Below are 18,716 nucleotides of genomic sequence, written 5' to 3'. Positions count from 1 at the left end.
ACTGGGTTTTACTTTTTGGAGGACTTTGGACCTTCTTCAAAAAGCACAAACCAATTCATACTCTTTCTTAAACCTGGATCTACACCAGTTTTCTTCAGGTGAATTCAGACACCACAACTATCTAAACCTTTGATCCCTGAGTGACAAAAACACGGGAAAAGGCTGTAAGCAACTTGGAAAGAAATGTCCAGCAAATTGAAAGAGATCAGTAGATCTAGAAAATTATGAAAAAAAAAAAATAATGAGGAAAATGAGAACTGCATTTATCATGATCATAATTATATGTTTTTTTTAAATAATTGTTGTCATTGTCATTTTTAAGCAGTTTTTTTTAGGTAATTTACTTTTTATTCTTTTTTATGTTATGTAATGTAATCTGTAATTATAATATTGTTATAGATATAGATGTGGCATGTGTCTGTGAAGCAATGCACTGGATCTGACACTGGAAGACACCACACCTATTTGTACACACACAGTCAGGATAGCAGGTAATGTGCTGTTAGATAGATAGAAAGCCTTCATAGTTTTATAGTGACAGTGAACAGTAATGTGTGCTAGTACAAAGTACAGGATACAACGAAATTAGGAGTGCTGCTCCTGATCAGTGCAATAATAAGGGAAAACAACTTCAGCAAACAAACACCCACAGCTGATAGCAGAGAGTGTAAATAATCAATAAAATATTAATATACAATTAAATTTTGCATTAGAATAAATGTAATTGAACCAGTATGACTGTAATTATTGTACAGAATAAAGGTAATATTCGACTGTTGCTACTAAAGTGTGTTTATCAGTAAATGCAGCTCACAGAGCTCCACATCACATTTACAATCTAACCATGTTCCCAATCAATACTAACGAGTAGTTCAGCTGTCCCCCACCTATTGAGAAAATGCTCCCCTCAGGGCACTGTGGGAATATCCACCTCCTGTTCACAGAATCATTTTCTGCATAAGGAAAAAAGAACACCTGTTTCAGCTACTTAAGATTTGAAAAACTACAAATGTAGGCTGTCATGTGATGCAAAAATCGACAAAAAGAAAAAAAAAAAATCAGTATCAATGTAAAATTAAGTTACTTGATACTGACAGGATGCTGCAATTGTGTGAGTCAATTTGTCCTCCTTCCTGGATACACTGCTCGCACAATAAGTCCAACATGGCATGGATTTCAGAGTATGTGTGTGTGTATACCACACACATTACATGTTTATAGAAAGAGAGCATTTCAAGATAATGAATAATTTACACTAGCTCTCACTTATTCATATTTAAATACATATAAAACCACTTTGTTGTTGTGAAAAAGTAACAATGGTAGACTTCATACTTTACTGAGCTTTTGTATTTGCAATAGAAGAAAAAATAGGCCACAGGGCCAAAATAACAATAATTTCCGTTTTCGATGAATATTTTTCTTTTCTTTGATTAGCCATCAGAAAACAGTGAAACACGTTCATCACAATGTTTATTTTTTGTTTTATTGTGCCAGCTGTCCAAAATGCACAATTTAAAATGATGGAAAACAAAGAAAAGTTCCAAATTATAACCAATCAATGGTTAACATTTTTGCCTGATGGACTTCTTACTTGATTATTTTATTCCTGAAATTGGTCGATCAATTAAAATCAACTAAATGCACCTTGCCCCAACACACACAGTAGATTTTTTTTTTAATGATCAGCCTTCAAGAAAGCTTTAATGTTTTTAAACCTAAGCAGATTGGTTTAATGTCTTTCAAAAACATGGGGAGACTTAATAAGCAACTTAACAAGCATACATATATATATATGTGTGTGTGTGTGTGGGTGTGGGTATAAATATATATATACATGCCTTCTTCACATGCTTGCTCAGTTTTCAGAGGCTTAAATAGCATGTGAAGGGACCTGAAAAACTGATGCCTATCCACAATTCAAATGGTAAGTGGTACAAATGGTAAATTGCTATTTCCTATGGTATAAATCTTTAATCCTCAGCTTTAAATTAAACAAAAGATGTTTCGGGATTAAATACAGGTTATATGCTGCTTCTTTTGTTTTTATACGGACGCACTCTTTCAACATTCACAGCCAGTGGAATGTGTTACTCACTGACAGGACTGCAGAATGGAGCCACATACAGTAGAACTACTTGGACAGACCTCAGCTTCAACGGCTCCTGCCAAAACCAATCAGAGCTGGCTCCAGAGTTCAGGAGGTGAGGAGGAAAAGGAGCCAAACACAAAAACAGGCTATAAACAAGAGAGGAAGGAGAGGGCTACTCTCTGAATGTATGTGGATGTAAATACACAATATTTTCCTGATTAAATGACTCTCACCACTTTGTTTACTGCACAGAGTTCACCTCCTTCAGGCACAGGTGTCACCTAGAGAAAGAGCAAGGACCATCTCTCAGGTATTTCTGCAAGTTTCAGTAATAGACTGACTGGAATTACCCCCTCATGGTTGTATCCCTCTAGCCTGGTAAAACCATCCTCATCAGGCTACTGTTTTTCTTACAGTTTACATCCATGTCTGTGGAAACATGGATGGTTAATACACATCTTCCCCCATCAGCACAGAAGATCTCTAAAATCAGCACAGTTTACAGATTAGTGTCATCAGGGCGCCCAGTAGCTCACCTGGCTGAGCAGGAGCTCCATGTACAAAGGCCTATATCCGACCTGCAGCTACAACTTGCGCCCTTTTGCATGTCATCCCTTCTCTCTTTCTCTCCCCCTTATTCACACTTACTGATTTTTTGCCTATTTGATCAAAGCGAAAGTCAAAAACCAAATAATATTTTTAAAAAATGGTTAGTGTCATGATTTCAGCATCTGACCAAATATCTCCTGTTCTGTAACTGAGAAATGGCGTTGAGTAATGCGCAGAATATATGATGTCACAATAAAGTTGACCTTTGACCTTTAGGGTATAAATCACTTTTTCATTATATCCTTTCCTCCTCCTTTTAAGCATTTGTATTAAGTTTTGTCATACGAATAAGAATTGTCATCCAAAAAACATATTTCATGAGATCACACTGACTTTGACCTTTGACTTCCAAATTCTAATCAGTTTATCTATCTATCTATCTATCTATCTATCTATCTATCTATCTACCTATCTATCTATCCTTTGATTTCTTTCATAAACATGGCGAGATGGCAATGAGTAAGATCACATGGCCCAAATAATAGCAAGAAATTGGTTAAACAAAAAAAATGTTATACGAAAATTACCTGAAATTAAGCAAAATAAAAAGAAAATTAAAAACACATGCCCAAAAAAGTATATAATTTAAAATATATAATTGAAATGATTATGAATATAGTTTTTGGAAATTTTCTGTGGCTTTTTAAGAGTTTCTTGTAATTCCTGCCTTGACCTTTTACCTTTTTTCCCCATGTTTTTGAAAGAGATCAAACAACTTTGCTTAGATTTCAGTACGTTAAATAGCTTGTGAGAGGCATCTGAACTCAGCAAACACTTAGGTTTTAAAGGGTTAAAACTCATATCTGTCCAGTAAATACAACACTACAGTTAGCAGTCAGTTAGCTTAGCTTACAATTAAGGCTGCACATTGGCAGGACACTTCTACAGAACAATAATTTACACAATATATCTCATTTGCTTAATCCATATAACAGTGGAAGTGTTATGATGACAGGTTTTGTGCCGCACTATTTCGTGGCTGCAAGCAGAAATCTTGGCTGGTTGCCTGGCAACTTTACGGAGAGGACAGGACTTCAGGAAGATACAGCATGCAGCAAATAATATAGCAATAAGCATATTTCCCAGAAAGTCAAGCTATTTCTTTAACCCTTTTAAAAACCTGAGCAAATTGGCTTGATTTCTTTAAAAACATGGGAAGAAGGCTACAAGCAGTGAAAGGAGTAATGAACCATGTCTGCAAGAAATTAGAACAAAAAAAATACCTGAAAACTAGTACAAAACTCTGCCTCAAAAATGAAAAAAAAAGAAAGTTAAAGCTTTTTTCTGTTTACCCTAGACATTTTTTCCCTTAAAAATAATGTCCTAAATCTACTTATTTCTTGCAACTCCTGGAACATCTCTAACCAAGTGGCTCATTGCATTTTTCTCTGTATTTTAAATAAGTTGCACATATATAAATACTTCTGAAAGCAGCACAAGAAAAGTGATGTTGCTCCAAGTTTCAAGGGGTTAATACTATGATGGTAAGTGTCTTGGAGATGACTGTCAATCAACAGAGATCAATCACAGTTCATCAGAAAACTGTATATTACTGGAAAAATGATTCATGGTGGTCTCACACAATAATCTTGTTGACTATTTCAGCTCTAAAATTACAGAATGGTTTGCCAGCAATCTCTGGCTGTGTAGCTATAAAAATAACCCCTGATGCATGAACAGTGAGTCCCCTCCGCCCTGCTCCAGCTGACAGGTGCATGTCTGTTTTCCTGCAGCACAGACCTGCAGAGAGTCAGCCAGCTCTGGATGTTAAGGAAGGATTTTTAAGTCAGATTTCAGAGCTCTTGGAGGAATTGGATTATGTTCAGGTGCTGATAGAATGATCTCCAGCTACACACACACATATGCTGCATCTGGTCTTAATGGGTTAAAATGCAGAAGCAAATAGAGAGTTCTCCAAACTGTAAATCATGAAAAAAGAAAAACAAATGGGAATAAAAGAATGTGTGTGTGTGTGTGTGTGTGTGTGTGTGTGTGTGTGTGTGTGTGTGTGTGTGTGTGTGTGTGTGTTTTGAGTGAATTAGTATGAAAGTGTGTGTTTGGTCAATATATAGCCCCTGTGGGATTATCACACTCTGGCAGCGGGTGGTCTAATATGCCCAGCTGTCAATCATTCTTACACAGGCTTACTGCTGTATGGAGAGAGGAAATACAACACATATCTTCTGCAGACATCCCCACCATAAACTCATTGATTACACTGTGTGTGTGTGTGTGTGTGTGTGTGTGAAGTAAGATATTTAGAAACTAAATAGCCTCTTTTAGGAGCATTTTTTGGAATTAACACTCTGTGCTGCATTATTATTATTTTAAATGTTTGTTTTGTTTCCATCACTGTTGTGTTGTTCCTCAGCCCTGCTGTGACCCAGGCTAATTCTTAGCTGCACATGCTGCGTATTATTGTATTCCTTGCTGCTAGTGAAAGTCTTTATCTAAATATGGAAATGCATGATGAATTAATGGAGAGGGCGAGGGTGGTAGAGAGGGAATTATGTGCATGCAAAATGCTTATTGTTATATGTTGGATGGCTGGCTAAACTATTTATTGATGGATTATTTTTATGTTGTATGTCCATGCCGTCATATTGTGTTGAGTTATGTTTTATTAAGCAAATATCACACAAAGACGCCACCTTTATCCTATTAGACATTTTCAAGAAATACTGTCATAATGAGTGTATGACTTCTTGAATTATGGCTAAAAACATGTTTTGTGAGTTCACAGTGACCTTGACATTTGACCTTTACCCCAATAATTCTAATATGTTAATTCGTGAGTCCAAGTGGACATTTGTGCCAAATTTCAAAAAATTCCTCAAGGTGTTTTATCGCATAGACAAAAATGAAACAGATAAGGTCACGATAAATGTGACCTTTGACTACAAACTACCAAAATCTAAGTCCATCAGTTTAAGTCAACATAGACGTTTGTGCCAAATTTCTCAATTTCTCAAATTTCTCTTCTCTAATATCCTCATCTATCAAAAAAACATCTAAACTGTGGACCTATTGCAATAGTCCAAATGCAAATCTACAAGTGCAGCCACTTTATATGCCTGAAGATGTTTCCATTGGAAATATGTCACATACTAACCAAACATTTGTGAGAGCTAGAAAATATTTTATTATTATTTACATATGTATCATTGCTTTAAGTGAAATAACATCATGAGCACAAAAGCTTGTTATCAAAACCTGTGGAAAATCTGTATGTTCACAAGACATAAATGTATACTGTCAAATTTAAATTTGCATGTAGAAAAAAAACCTAATACACAAACTAAATACAGTAACTTAACATTTACACACAGATGGTGTTCCAGCTGTACGGGTTCTCTCATGAAACCACTGAGTGCTCTAATAACTGTGCTCTGGAAATTGAGAAATTGGCCTCCATACTTATAACAATAATTCAAAAATTGTTCATGAAAATATAATAATAATAATAATTATTATTATTATTGTTATTATTGTTATTTCATATATATATATATATATATATATATATATATATATATATATATATATATATATATTTTTTTTTTTTTTTTTTTTTTTTTTGTTGTTGTTATGACAATAAGTGGCTGAAACTCAGGTGGTGGAGCGGGTCGTCCTCTAATCAGGAGTTTGATGGTTTGGTCCCCGGCTCCTCCACTCCACATGTTTAAGTATCCTTTACGCAAATTGCTCCCAATGGCTGCTGTTAGTGTGTATGAATTCATCAAACTGAGTAGCAGATACCACCTTGTACGGTAGCCTCGGCCACAAGTGTGTGAATGTGTGTGTGAATAGGCAAATTTAACCGGTTGTGTAAAAGTGTTGTGAGCGGTTGAATGACTGGAAAAGTGCTAAGTTCAAGTCCATTAATGATAATAATGCCAATACTACCAATACCACTACCACATCTACCACTACTACTACTACTACTACTACTACTACAACTAATAATAATAATAATAATAATAATAATAACAATTTGTTATCTGTAGGTGGTGGCTGGCTTCTCAACAGAGTTGTGCACTATTTTTGACTACACACTAACATGTTTCCATGGAAAGCCCTTTCAATGTCAAGCTATCAACTACAGCATATAGGTCACACACACACTCACACGTGTTAACCACATGGAAAACATCAGGCTACCTACGTAAGTGGTAGTCATTGCCCTTTGAAAAGCCTCCCTTTCTGCTCCACCAATTACTTGGCGTCCTACCTCACAGCTCTGTGCGTCTTTGTCTCCGCACAGGGGTCCATCTATAGAAATTACAGCAGCACTGCATGTCCTGCTGATATGATAATTCACTGTATTCAAGCACCAAGTGAAGTTGAATTAGTCATCTCCTCTCTGTTAGAGAGTAACCTCAGAGCAGGCAGATGAATAACTGGCTAGTGGATTAAGAGCTTCCAAGACTCAAATTAAAATAATAATAACATGCAGCGCTGGTGCTCATTGCTGGTCCCTGTAAAGCATTTAACCAGCATTTATCAGACACTCACATTGTGGCTGTCACTGCAATCTAATATTCTTACATGCTGTTCAGTCAGATGTGACAGGCAGATTACTCCCTCTACCTTCTGTTGATTGAAAACAGAATTTGAATGTGTGATTTGAATAATTTGGCCTGTGGGCAGAACTGTTGTGCAGCAAGACTTCAAGACAGAATGCAGTATACGCAGTGAATTGTTGCTATGTTGATGATCACAACAGCAGACATCTGCATTTACCATCCAACACCTTCTGTTTTTATGACACAGATGTATATATATTTCAGGAAACACACAAAAAAAAACTATGTGCCAGCAGCAATGGCAGCTTTCCATCTGCTATCACCCCTTTTCATTCCTCCATCATTACAACTTTCCATGTCTGTTTACCATTTTTATGCCAGTACAAAAGAGGGAATCATATCAGTGAGTACATTTCATTGCAGAACATAGTCTGTTTATTGACCTTATTAGGAAAAGACAATATTCCAACTAAGCCATTTACTTTGCTCGTGCAAAAAAATATTCCACTAACACTCCATTTTACACGCAGCCATGCATACTCTGATTAACATCATCTAATATGCTGTTATCATGTCAAAATATGGAAAAGTAGAACAGCTGGAGCAGTTTGCCATTTTGCCTCTTTACATAGGATTCTTTCACAGTTTCCTAGGAGTGGCGGACTTGTTGGACTCTCTTCCTTTCCTTCACCTTCTTGAACAGGTCAGCTCATTGGTTTGTGTACAACATTTCCATGACAACAGACGGAATGCCGTTTGTTACAAACAGCAGTAACACCCCCATTTGAAACGCATATTACAAATTGGCTGTTTACATGCTCAATAACGCTCAGAAAGCCCAAATAATACCAGCATATCCCACATGTCTTGGTCAGAAAATGCTAAATTGGGAAAACAGCATAATTTAGAATATTTAAACTGAATATGCTGTTTATATGACCCACATCAAATTCATAATATTGTCATATTCAGAATAATTGGGTAATATAGATGTGCATCTAACCATAGCCACTGTGAAGCGTAGAGTATAATCTACCATTCACATGACACTGGGGACAACAACTTGGGGCAAATTCTAAATGCTTCTGCAACTACCTTCATATCAATCTGACGTGCCTTTGGATACTTCCATCATAAAGAATACTAAAGATCTTTAAAATGATATCTTTTGCATGAATAACAACAATAACAGCATTTTGTATCAGAATAAACTAAACATTATAAATTTCATTTATACAATTTTCAATTAAAAAAAAAAATTACAACACGTAAATACAACAAAGGGAGGAGCAGCAAACAACCAAACAGAAAAAAAATATAAAAATAAAATAAAATAAAATAACACATTTTAAAAAAATGTAGACAGACTGCCAGCACTAAGACAAACCAAGGAAAATGTACATGTTCACATGTCAAATTGTTGATGCAATAACCCAGAGAAACAAGTCATAAAATTGGGAGTCAGAAATGAATTCCAAGACACTGGTACAAAAGGGGATAAAGGCAGGCCCCGTGTGAGCTAGGGTAGCAAAGTTCCAGGTGAGAATACAAAAAAAAACAGTTCAGTGCAACTGAGCAGGACAGTCAGTTCATAGATTGTGATCTCTCCCTCCTGATATGTTCTATGAAAGGACCCCAAACCTTATTAAACTTCATGTGAGAGTCTGACAGAGTGTTCCGAATCTGCTCGAGATGAAGACAAAAAACCATGTCATTAAGCCACTTTTTGAAGCAGGGGGGATTTCTGACTTTCACTCTCTTAGAGTAACCCATTTTACAACGACCATGCCAAAAATGAGGGCTTGTTGTAAAGGGGAGGGGAGAGCCAAAGAGTTGTTGGAACAGCCCAATAACACCAACAGACTGTCAAGAACCAATTGCCTGTTATATATGATGCTGTACAGGTGAAAGATGTTAGACCAAAATGCCTCTATAATATGGAGAGAGGGGTTTGCCAAAGAAAACAGGACAGAAAACCGAGAGATCATGTTTGGAGATGGGTCTTTGGTCATTATATCATAGAAGAGATGCTGTTCTGGCATAGAATCAAAGTAAGAAAAAAATTGTCTAACAAAGTTCCTGATTTGCAAATATCGAAAAACTGGCAAGATGGGAGATCAAATTTTGCCCGAAGCTGAGTAAAAGACGCAAAACGGTTACCAATACAGAGGTCCTTGATAGTTGATAAACCCCTATCTAACCAGCACTTAAAAACGACATCCATCAAACTTGGCTTAAAACAGGGGTTCTGGCATATAGGGGCGTGAATAGACAGTTCTGGGAGACTCAGTACACCCTTGATTTGCCTCAAAATTTTTACTGAGTTACATAAAATAAAGTCATTGCTTAAAAATTTTAAATGTATATCAGGTTTAGAAAATACAATGCTGACAAGGAAGCTCCAGTTAGTGACACAACAGGGAGACCTAAGCCACCCTCCTCTGTGGGCTTCTGTCGGCGAGCCTTCGAGATTCTGGGGGGGGTTGTTGTAAGCCAAGGGCATGATAATAGAATCTAACATCTTGAAGAAGGAGGATGTGAGGCAAATGGGCATGTTCTGAAAGAGATATGTGAATTTAGGGAGCACTACCATTTTAATAATGTTAACATGACCTATTAATGAGAGGGGAAGAAGTTTCCATTTCACTATCATGCTCTTAAGGCTACCAACCAGTTCCAAATAGTTTAGTTAGTTAGAAGTTTTGGGTTCTTGGGGATGCTGATCCCCAAATAGGCAGAATGATGTGAGGGGGCCTCACATCCGAAAAAGTCAGAACCACATCATCCACATACAGTCCCATGGTACAGTCAGATGTGCCACATCTTATTCCAGTGATTTGGGGACTGGCTCTAATGGCTACAGCCAACGGCTCAAGAGATAAAGCAAAGAGCATAGGAGAGAGGCAGCAACCCTGCCTGGTACCACGACACATCAAGAACGGAGGAGACCTATCGTGATTAGTCAAAACTGATGATTGGGGACAAGCATAAAGCATCTTTAACAGAGTCATAAATTTCAAACCAAAGCCAAAATTTTGAAGAGCGGTAAACATGGACCATCACTCTACGTGGTTGGAAGCCTGCTGGGCATCTAACGAGATAACAGCACAGTGGGGCAGCCTAGTTGAATACATTCAATTTAGCAAGCACCTGGTATTGGAGAAGGAGAATCTTTCAGGGATGAAACCCGATTAGTTGGGATGGATTAATATACCAATATATTTGTTTAACCAATTTGTCAGGACTTTTTTTCGGTCTGATTATTTTCTGGTTGGAGTTAAGCAAACTCAAAGGTTGATAGGATGTAACATTTGTATTATCTCTGTCTTTTTTCAGGAGGAGACAAATATGAGCATCGTACAGGGTGCGAGGAAAAATACCATCCTTCACAGAGCAAATAACCATCCGTAGCAAAAGAGGGGCAATAACATCTATATGGGACTTTAAATTCTAAAACAAACCCATGCCTGTAAATAGCTTTCCAAGCAGCAGAAACACAGGATAACATAAAATCTCCAAACCTTTTGTTGTCACTTCATTTTCTAAGTTCAAGTCCAGTTCTTTCCATCATTTTATATTTTCCCACTCTTATGTTGCAATTTAAATATGTTATAAGTGATAACTGAGGCCCACATTCAGTAACAATGGGTTATGGCTGTTGCATTTATTCAGCAGGCGTACAGTTGCTTATCATAGTGTTCATTTGATCAAAATCATGTCTTCTTTATTTTTCTATACTAGTTTATATGTAAGTTATCCACCCCTTTTTTCATAATTGGAATACAATAAAATGTAAACATGCCATCTCATTCTGGAATTTTGTCATTTTTTCCACCTGATGATGTCATTTTTACCATATTTGGCATTTGGATTCACAGTCAGTGTTGCTGCTAATCATTGACATATCCCATCTAAAAACACAGAGGCATCATGACAAAAACCTGGCATTTAAAGGGTTAAAATTCTAAAAATTAATGAATAGTTGATATTTATGACTAGGACTGATGCTGGTCAAAACAATAAACTAAATTAAAGTAAAAAATCATATTAATGTAAAATTTTTTTTAAAGCTTGATTGAGAAAAGCATTTTGTGCGCAGAGCGAAACGAGTATGAGTAATATTTAAACGGGCCCTAAGGGTTAATTTTTCAAGCACCTAGTTACAGCTCTTGAAAATGATGAGCTAACGAGACGTGCCCTCTGGGTAAGCCTAACAAATTCAATATTCAGGAGGCCCTTATTCCTTGATCATTTTAATGTCAATTGACACTTTGCTTTAATGCTTCATCTTCCAAAATAAAACTGCATCTGACAAACCTATTGGCACCTACTGGCCTTTTCAGTTGCACCTGGTTGGTCATTGAGCCTTAAAAATGTTGTTAAATCTAAAAACTGAGGCAATACAAGATCTGCGCAGCTGAACTGTTACATCATCTGGACACAATAAGTAAGAGAAACTGTGAAAGCCACAGGGCTTATGGTGTTTAGACCACATCACACACACACACACACACACACACACACACAGTCCATGATCAACACTTAAACACACTTAAGCTGCATATAGCCTGTGAGAGCGCTACACGACACAAGCTGCTATCTCCAGAGAGAGACTGGCTGGGATGTGTGTGTGTGTGTGTGTGTGTGTGTGTGTGTGTGTGTGTGTGCGTTTAAGGTGGAGCAGTAGAGAGCTGCTGAGAGCATGGGGTAGTGAGAAGGAGGGATAGGGGGTGGGAGGCACCCACCTTTGCAGCAGGCTGAACCCATGCTGGCCTATCCAGAATCCAGAAGTAAATATGTCCCATCCCCAAATCCACAGTACCAACAGCTCACAGAGGACAGAGACGAACAAAGACGTCCAAACGAGAGGGGACGGTGCTGCCTGACTACCTGAGCACCTTTGGCTTATCCTGGTTACTCATAGCTGCAATTCGGGGCTGGGTTGGAATGGTGTGAAGGAGGAGGGAGGTGTGGGTGTGTAGCAGATGTAGACACCAACGAGGTTGTTTTAGGGGTAATCCTGCACCGCTACAGTGTCCCATTTAGCCCTGCAGCAGGTCGCTGCCGTGTAAGGCTGCCCGCTGGTGGGTGGCGTCCATGAGAGAGGGCAACAATTGCAGGATTACATCTTTAGATTAGATTAGATTTCTCTTTCTCTCTTTCGCTCTCTCTCTCTTCATTCATTTCCCCCTCAACCTCATCTTTCTCTGTCCTCCTTTATATATTTATTTGTTCGTTTATCTTTCCTCATTTTCTCTGAGGCCTCGTAATCCCCGAGCTATCTCTGCGCACCACTCCAAAGGCTCCGTGTTCATTTTAGCCGACTGGAGACATTTTCTGTTTTCAGTCAACATTTATAGCTTAAAACATCAGTACAACAGGACAATATCTACAAACCAGCCTTCAGAAAGCGCATTGCACATTATATGTTATTGCTTATATAGACTGAAGCTGGTAATTCATTGAGGTTGTTTGCAAGGCTTTGAATCTGGAAATGTCATTCCATCAGGTGTTAAACCAGAGCTGAGTCTGTTTCCATCAGCAATCTGCCTCTCCAGAACTTAATAAGTGAGTAAGTGGCAGCTAAGCAACCAAAGCAATAAATAGAAAGATGAAAAAAAACATGGAATTTGTTCAAAAAATGTTTCATTTTTTTATTTTATATGTTTGTGATAAATCTTTCTCGTCTTCTCACCTCCCTCTCGTTCTTCTCTCTGCTCACACACAGACGCAGAGTAAAATAACTCTCAGACACTATACATCCATGTTATATAAAACATCCATGTAATATACAGCATCCATGTTACATACAACATCCATGTAATATACAACATGTGTGTATGTCATATGCAGGCAGGAGATTTCAGATTGGTGCAGTCTTTAACACTGAACCCTTAAAGAAGCAGTGGCCAAATGCATAGCACTTTTATTCTTTTATTTCTAGGATTTTAGGGAGCTTGTAAGATTTAAGAACATTTTTCAGATTTAACAAAGTTTCTAGGATTTCAGGCCATTCCTTTGATTTTTAGGGTTAACAACCTCTTGAATCCTTACTTAATATTCAATAGACCATTTGAAAGCACAAAGATACATTTGGTTTCGTATGACTAAGGCTAGATCAGGGATACTGAACTCGCTTTACTTGGGGGCCACTTTTGTAAAATGATAGGAGACTAGTGGCCAATCGCAGCAGCCCCATAAATGTTTCGAGGATTGCAGGCAGTTTCAAGGATTTTAGGACATTTTCAGGATTTTAGCACCTATCTATGCCTTTTGACACCTCTGTATCAATATATGCATGAGACTCTTATCAATATAATCATAGACCCACAATGACCCACAATATCATCAAAGAGTGCATTTGATAATTTTGCACCTATCGTCATTTTATTATGACATGCGACTGTTTACATTATTGCTGTGCCTCTCTCCCCCTCTCTCCCCCTCCCGCCACTCTCTTTCTCTTTCCTTTTTGCCACAATTGTATTTCATTTGTTATTTACAACAGCTATTGCACATCTGTCCGTCCTGGAAAAGGAATCCTTAATCATCCTCTGCTGCTCTTCCTGAGGTTTCTTCCTTTTTTTCCCCGTTACAGGGGTTCTTTTTCGGGAGTTTTTCCTTGGGTGATGTGAGGGTCTAAGGGCAGAGGGATGTCGTACACTGTAAAGCCCTCTGAGGCAAACCATGTCTTGTGATAATGGGCTCTATAAATAAAATTGACTTGACTTGAAAATTGACTAGTATTGTAGGACATATCTAAGACTTAAGGACATTTCTATGATTTTAGGACATTTCTAGAATTTGGGATGTTTTTAGGACATTTCTCAGATTTTAGTACCTTTCTAGGATTTTAGAACATCAGAAGCTTAGCTAGGACCTCTGTCGGGGGGTGCAGGGTTCCTGAGAAGTTGTTGTCTAATTTCCAAACCCTCAATCTCATCTGACACAGAAACAAATAATTAAAAAAATCTCTAAATGTTTTTCTGAGCCCCCACAACATGTTTAAAACTTCTGTAAAATAAAACAACTGCAATCAAATCCATCTGCTGATTTAATCAAATCCTTTCACGCAGAACCACACAGATCAGCCGACACCTCTGGAAACCCACCAATCAGTTTCCACTAAAGCAAAGCTCCCACTGGCTGAAGCATTGATCATTTCTCCTGGTCTAATCGGCACAGGATTGTCCTGGTGTAAACATAAACTTTCATCCTCTTGGCAATGCTCTCATAATCCTGCAGAGCCGATTATACCGAGAGGTCATTTAGGAGGATCAAACCATGGGGGGATTTGAAATGTATCCCAGGGAGGGAGATTCAGGAATACGAGCTGAATGGCTCTGGAAAAACAGGTGAAGGATGGATGGATGGATGGATGGATGGATGGATGCATGGAAATGAAAAGAGGAGCTGCTTCTTTGCAACTTACCTATATCTGTCTCTTTGTGGTTCTTGACAAGTTCTGCAAGCTCAAAGTTCCCAGCAATAATGGCGACCTGGGGAGAGAAAAAGATTTTTTTTTTTTTTAAATCTCATCTTTTCATTTTTTTGTTTTTTTTTTAGATAGTATGTCTATGTAAAAATTAAAGTACACAAAAGGATGGGACCTGTTATGGGTTTCTACTACAACCTCTTTACATGCTTTAATGTTCAAAATACACTTTATTTTTGTTTGTCCAGCCTGTGCTGGAACACCTGCATTCTTTCTCTTTGGCAGGAATGACTGTGACAGAGTACTTTGTATTGTAAAAAAAACCTAATAAACAATAAATGACGTTACAGCCAGACATATTGCAGCAGAGATATGATTGGAATCAGGGAGAAATTAACAACACCAGCAACCAAGACCACATGTTGCCCTGATGTAGCATATCCCTACATGTAGCAGTGTACTTGCAGGCAGAGAATGACTATGGAGCCTTTAGCTGCACTTTCTCCCATAAAACCAATAAAAACCAAAATCTTCACAGCTGGACATAATCCTTCAGGAATATGACCAGAAATCAGAAGGGAATAACAACAACCAAGATTACATGTTGCCCCGATGTTAGCATGAAGCTATATGTAGCAATGCACTTGCAGCTGGGGAATGACTGAGCATGGCACTTTCTCTCATTAAAAATGACCAAAGTAGTAAAAACTGCTGAAAGCAGTGTATTCAGTATGGTCTGAAGCCAGAGGGTTTGGTTCACATTATTTCCAACTATGGCCTCATTTAATGTGCACATCCATCACTGTAATATTACATATACCACAGAAAATAAGGACAAGCATAATAGGTCTCCTTTAAAACATGCAATTATATAGTAGCAGCTTCTTATTGACTATTATGAGTAACAGGTCATTTCAATAAAACCATAAACCCATCATTAACTAGGTAATGCTCTCTCTATGTATGAAAGCTTTTCCACAAAGTGACTTTAATGAAAGACAGATGATGCCGTAAACACTCCCAAAAGCAGCTGAGTATAATACTGAAGTGAAAACAATTTCACTGATTTTAGAAAGTACTCCAACAAGAAAGAACCACTTAATCACAATAATGTGAGCCATTTCCTCCACTTTGAACACTGACTTTGAACTTTGTAAAAATCCAATCTTCATGGCTTTAATCATCTGTAGCCAGAAATCTGGTAATCTTTGAAACACACACACACACGCACACACACACACACACACACACACACGTGTACAAGTCAAGATTCACACATGACATGATGGCATGCACACAGCGAGCACATGCAAAGTCACATGTTTATGTGAAGCAGAGAGAGTGAGCTTCTGTTTTCAAGGTTTTCTGTTGCACACAGACGGAGGCTGGACAGACTGCAGAGATGCTGATCTTATCTTGATCTCAATCTCATTTATTGTTCAAAAGGCAAAAAAACTAAACTGGTGTAACACTTTTTCTCCACTTTTTGTATTTAAGGCTATAAAGGACAGTGCTTCCCAACTTCCCAAGATAAACCTGAGGGATGGCCAGATAACTGAATAAATAAAAAATATATTTCTGTCACACAAAATTAAGTTTTTTTCGCCCCTGAATTTTCTCTTTTCTTTCTTGTGCTTTCCTGGATACATTTATAGCTGCAAAAATCCCAATACATCAATCAATATCTGACATAATAAGGTTGGTCAACAAACTCATTTAGTACAAGTTCCACATACACTTTCTTCATTAACCCTTTGAAACCTGACAACTTGATAACTTCTTTTTTTTTTTTTTTTTTTTTGGTATGCCACTGTCAATAGCCTTTCACAAGCTATGTGACCCTTTGAAACCTGAGCTAATTGGTCTGATTTTTTTGAAAACATGGGGAAAAAAGGCAACAACCAATTGGGTAAGAAATGTCCTGCAGATTGCAAGAAATTGGTTAAACTAATATGATTAATTAGTTTTAAGTCAAGTCAAGTCAAGTCAACTTTATTTATATAGCATGTTCAAAACCAGGTTGACCAATGTGCTTTACAGGGTAAAAAGGCAAATAGAATACATCACACAACCTAAAACATCAAAATTATCGTCAATATCAACAAAAACAGTGAAATCTGTTGGGATAAAAACATTTTCCTCTTAAACAAAGGCCAGGGAGAAAGCTGTGTCTTCAACAAAAATTTAAATCAGATGTGATTTTAAGTGGTAGGCAGTTCCACGGTTTGGTGAAGCTACAGCGAAGGCTCGATCTCCCCTGGTTTTAAGCCTTGTTTTAGGCACATCCAGGAGCAGCTGGTTCGAAGACCTCAGTGCTCTGGATGGAGCATGAACATGAAGCAGTTCACATAAATAAGGTGGTGCCAAACCATTAAGTGTTTTTAAAGTTAAAAACAAGATCTTAAAATCAATTCTGTAGTGAACAGGGATCCAGTGCAGTGAACGCAGCACAGGGTTAATGTGGTTCTTCTTTTTAGAGCCTGTTAGGAGGTGAGTGGCCGCATTTTGGACCAGCTGCAGACGTTGGATGGACGACTGGTCCAAACCAACATATAAGGAATTACAGTAGTCCAGACGAACTGTTATGAAGGCGTGTATCAACCTCTCTAAAACCTTAAGAGGGAGATAGTCTTTCACTTTGGCTACCAGCTTCAGCTGATAGACACTGGACTTTACTATTGAAGAGATCTGCTTGTCAAATTTAAAAGTATTATCAAAGAATACACCAAGACTCTTCACAGAAGAATGCAAACTAGAGGTAAGAGGGCCAAGAGAGCTCACATCAAGCAGCCCAGATTCAGAAACTTTAAGCTCATCCAAGTTTTAATGTCTCTTAGATAATTGAGTAAAGGCTGCAGTGAACCCTTACTTTTTAATTTCAACGGCATACAAATTTGTATGTCGTCAGCAAAACAATGAAGTGAGACATTATGTTTAAAATGAGGGTCGGATTATGACAAAGTTATCTAAAAGAAAGGGAATATTTCCCCCTTTTAAAATGACTGTATATTTACAAAAATGTTACAAACAAAATCTAAAAATATTGAACAAATAGCACTTTTGTTTTTCCACCTTTTTTTCACATTTTCAGGTGATTATCTTGTACCTTTTTAAAAAAAATTTTTTTTTGCTAGTTTTTGGGCCATGTCTCGTTAAGTTGCTTATTGCCTTCTCGCCGTATTATTGAAATGTTAACCATGTTAACATTTAAAGTGCAAGAACATGTGATAGACAGCACTGAAACAAAGCTCATACTGTAGGTGGACCCTGAGGTATGATTATTTAGATAAACTACTATTTCCATTTTTCATTCTCAAATAAATAAAAAAACATAATTCAGAAGTGCCAAGGACATCAGTAATAAGCATGGCATTATTTTGGTTACTTTCATAATTTTATGATATCGTACAGTTGGGATCTGATTGATGTCTGACTGTTGTGCAATTTGTTTAAATGCTGAATTATATTTCCATTTCTTTTTGCCAAATTAACCCTTTGAAACAAAGACTGACATCAACTTCTTGTGCTTACGTCCAGTAGTATTCAAGTATTCAAACCTTATGTAAACCTTATATAATTATGATGATTATAAAAATCATCATAATTCTATATACAGTGGGTACGGAAAGTATTCAGACCCCCTTAAATTTTTCACTCTTTGTTATATGGCAGCCATTTGCTAAAATCATTTAAGTTCTTTTTTTTTCCTCATTAATGTACACACAGCACCCGATATTGACAGAAAAACACATAATTGTTGACATTTTTGAAGATTTATTAAAAAAGAAAAATCACAAAAAGAAGAAATATCACATGGTCATAAGTATTCAGACCCTTTGCTCAGTATTTAGTAGAAGCACCCTTTTGAGCTAATACAGCCATGAGTCTTTTTGGGAATGATGCAACAAGCTTTTCACACCTGGATTTGGGGATCCTCTGCCTGTTCTGTCAGGTTGGATGGTGAACGTTGGTGGACAGCCATTTTCAGGTCTCTCCAGAGATGCTCAATTGGGTTTAAGTCAGGGCTCTGGCTGGGCCATTCAAGAACAGTCAC

At 37.5% G+C, this 18,716-nt stretch overlaps 1 protein-coding gene across 1 annotated transcript in view; it reads right to left on the bottom strand.

Moving 5' to 3' along the window:
- LOC121942216 (SH3 and multiple ankyrin repeat domains protein 1-like) overlaps positions 1–18,716 on the bottom strand; it is a 255,555-nt gene that overhangs the window by 76,306 nt on the left and 160,533 nt on the right. The window contains exon 11 of the mRNA XM_042485361.1: positions 14,660–14,726. Coding sequence (XP_042341295.1) covers positions 14,660–14,726 — 67 coding nt within the window. The remainder of the gene's footprint in view (positions 1–14,659; positions 14,727–18,716) is intronic.

Source organism: Plectropomus leopardus, chromosome 1, assembly GCF_008729295.1.
Source record: "Plectropomus leopardus isolate mb chromosome 1, YSFRI_Pleo_2.0, whole genome shotgun sequence".
Taxonomy (NCBI): Eukaryota; Metazoa; Chordata; class Actinopteri; order Perciformes; family Serranidae; genus Plectropomus; species Plectropomus leopardus.
This window is presented reverse-complemented; position numbering and strand designations above follow the sequence as displayed.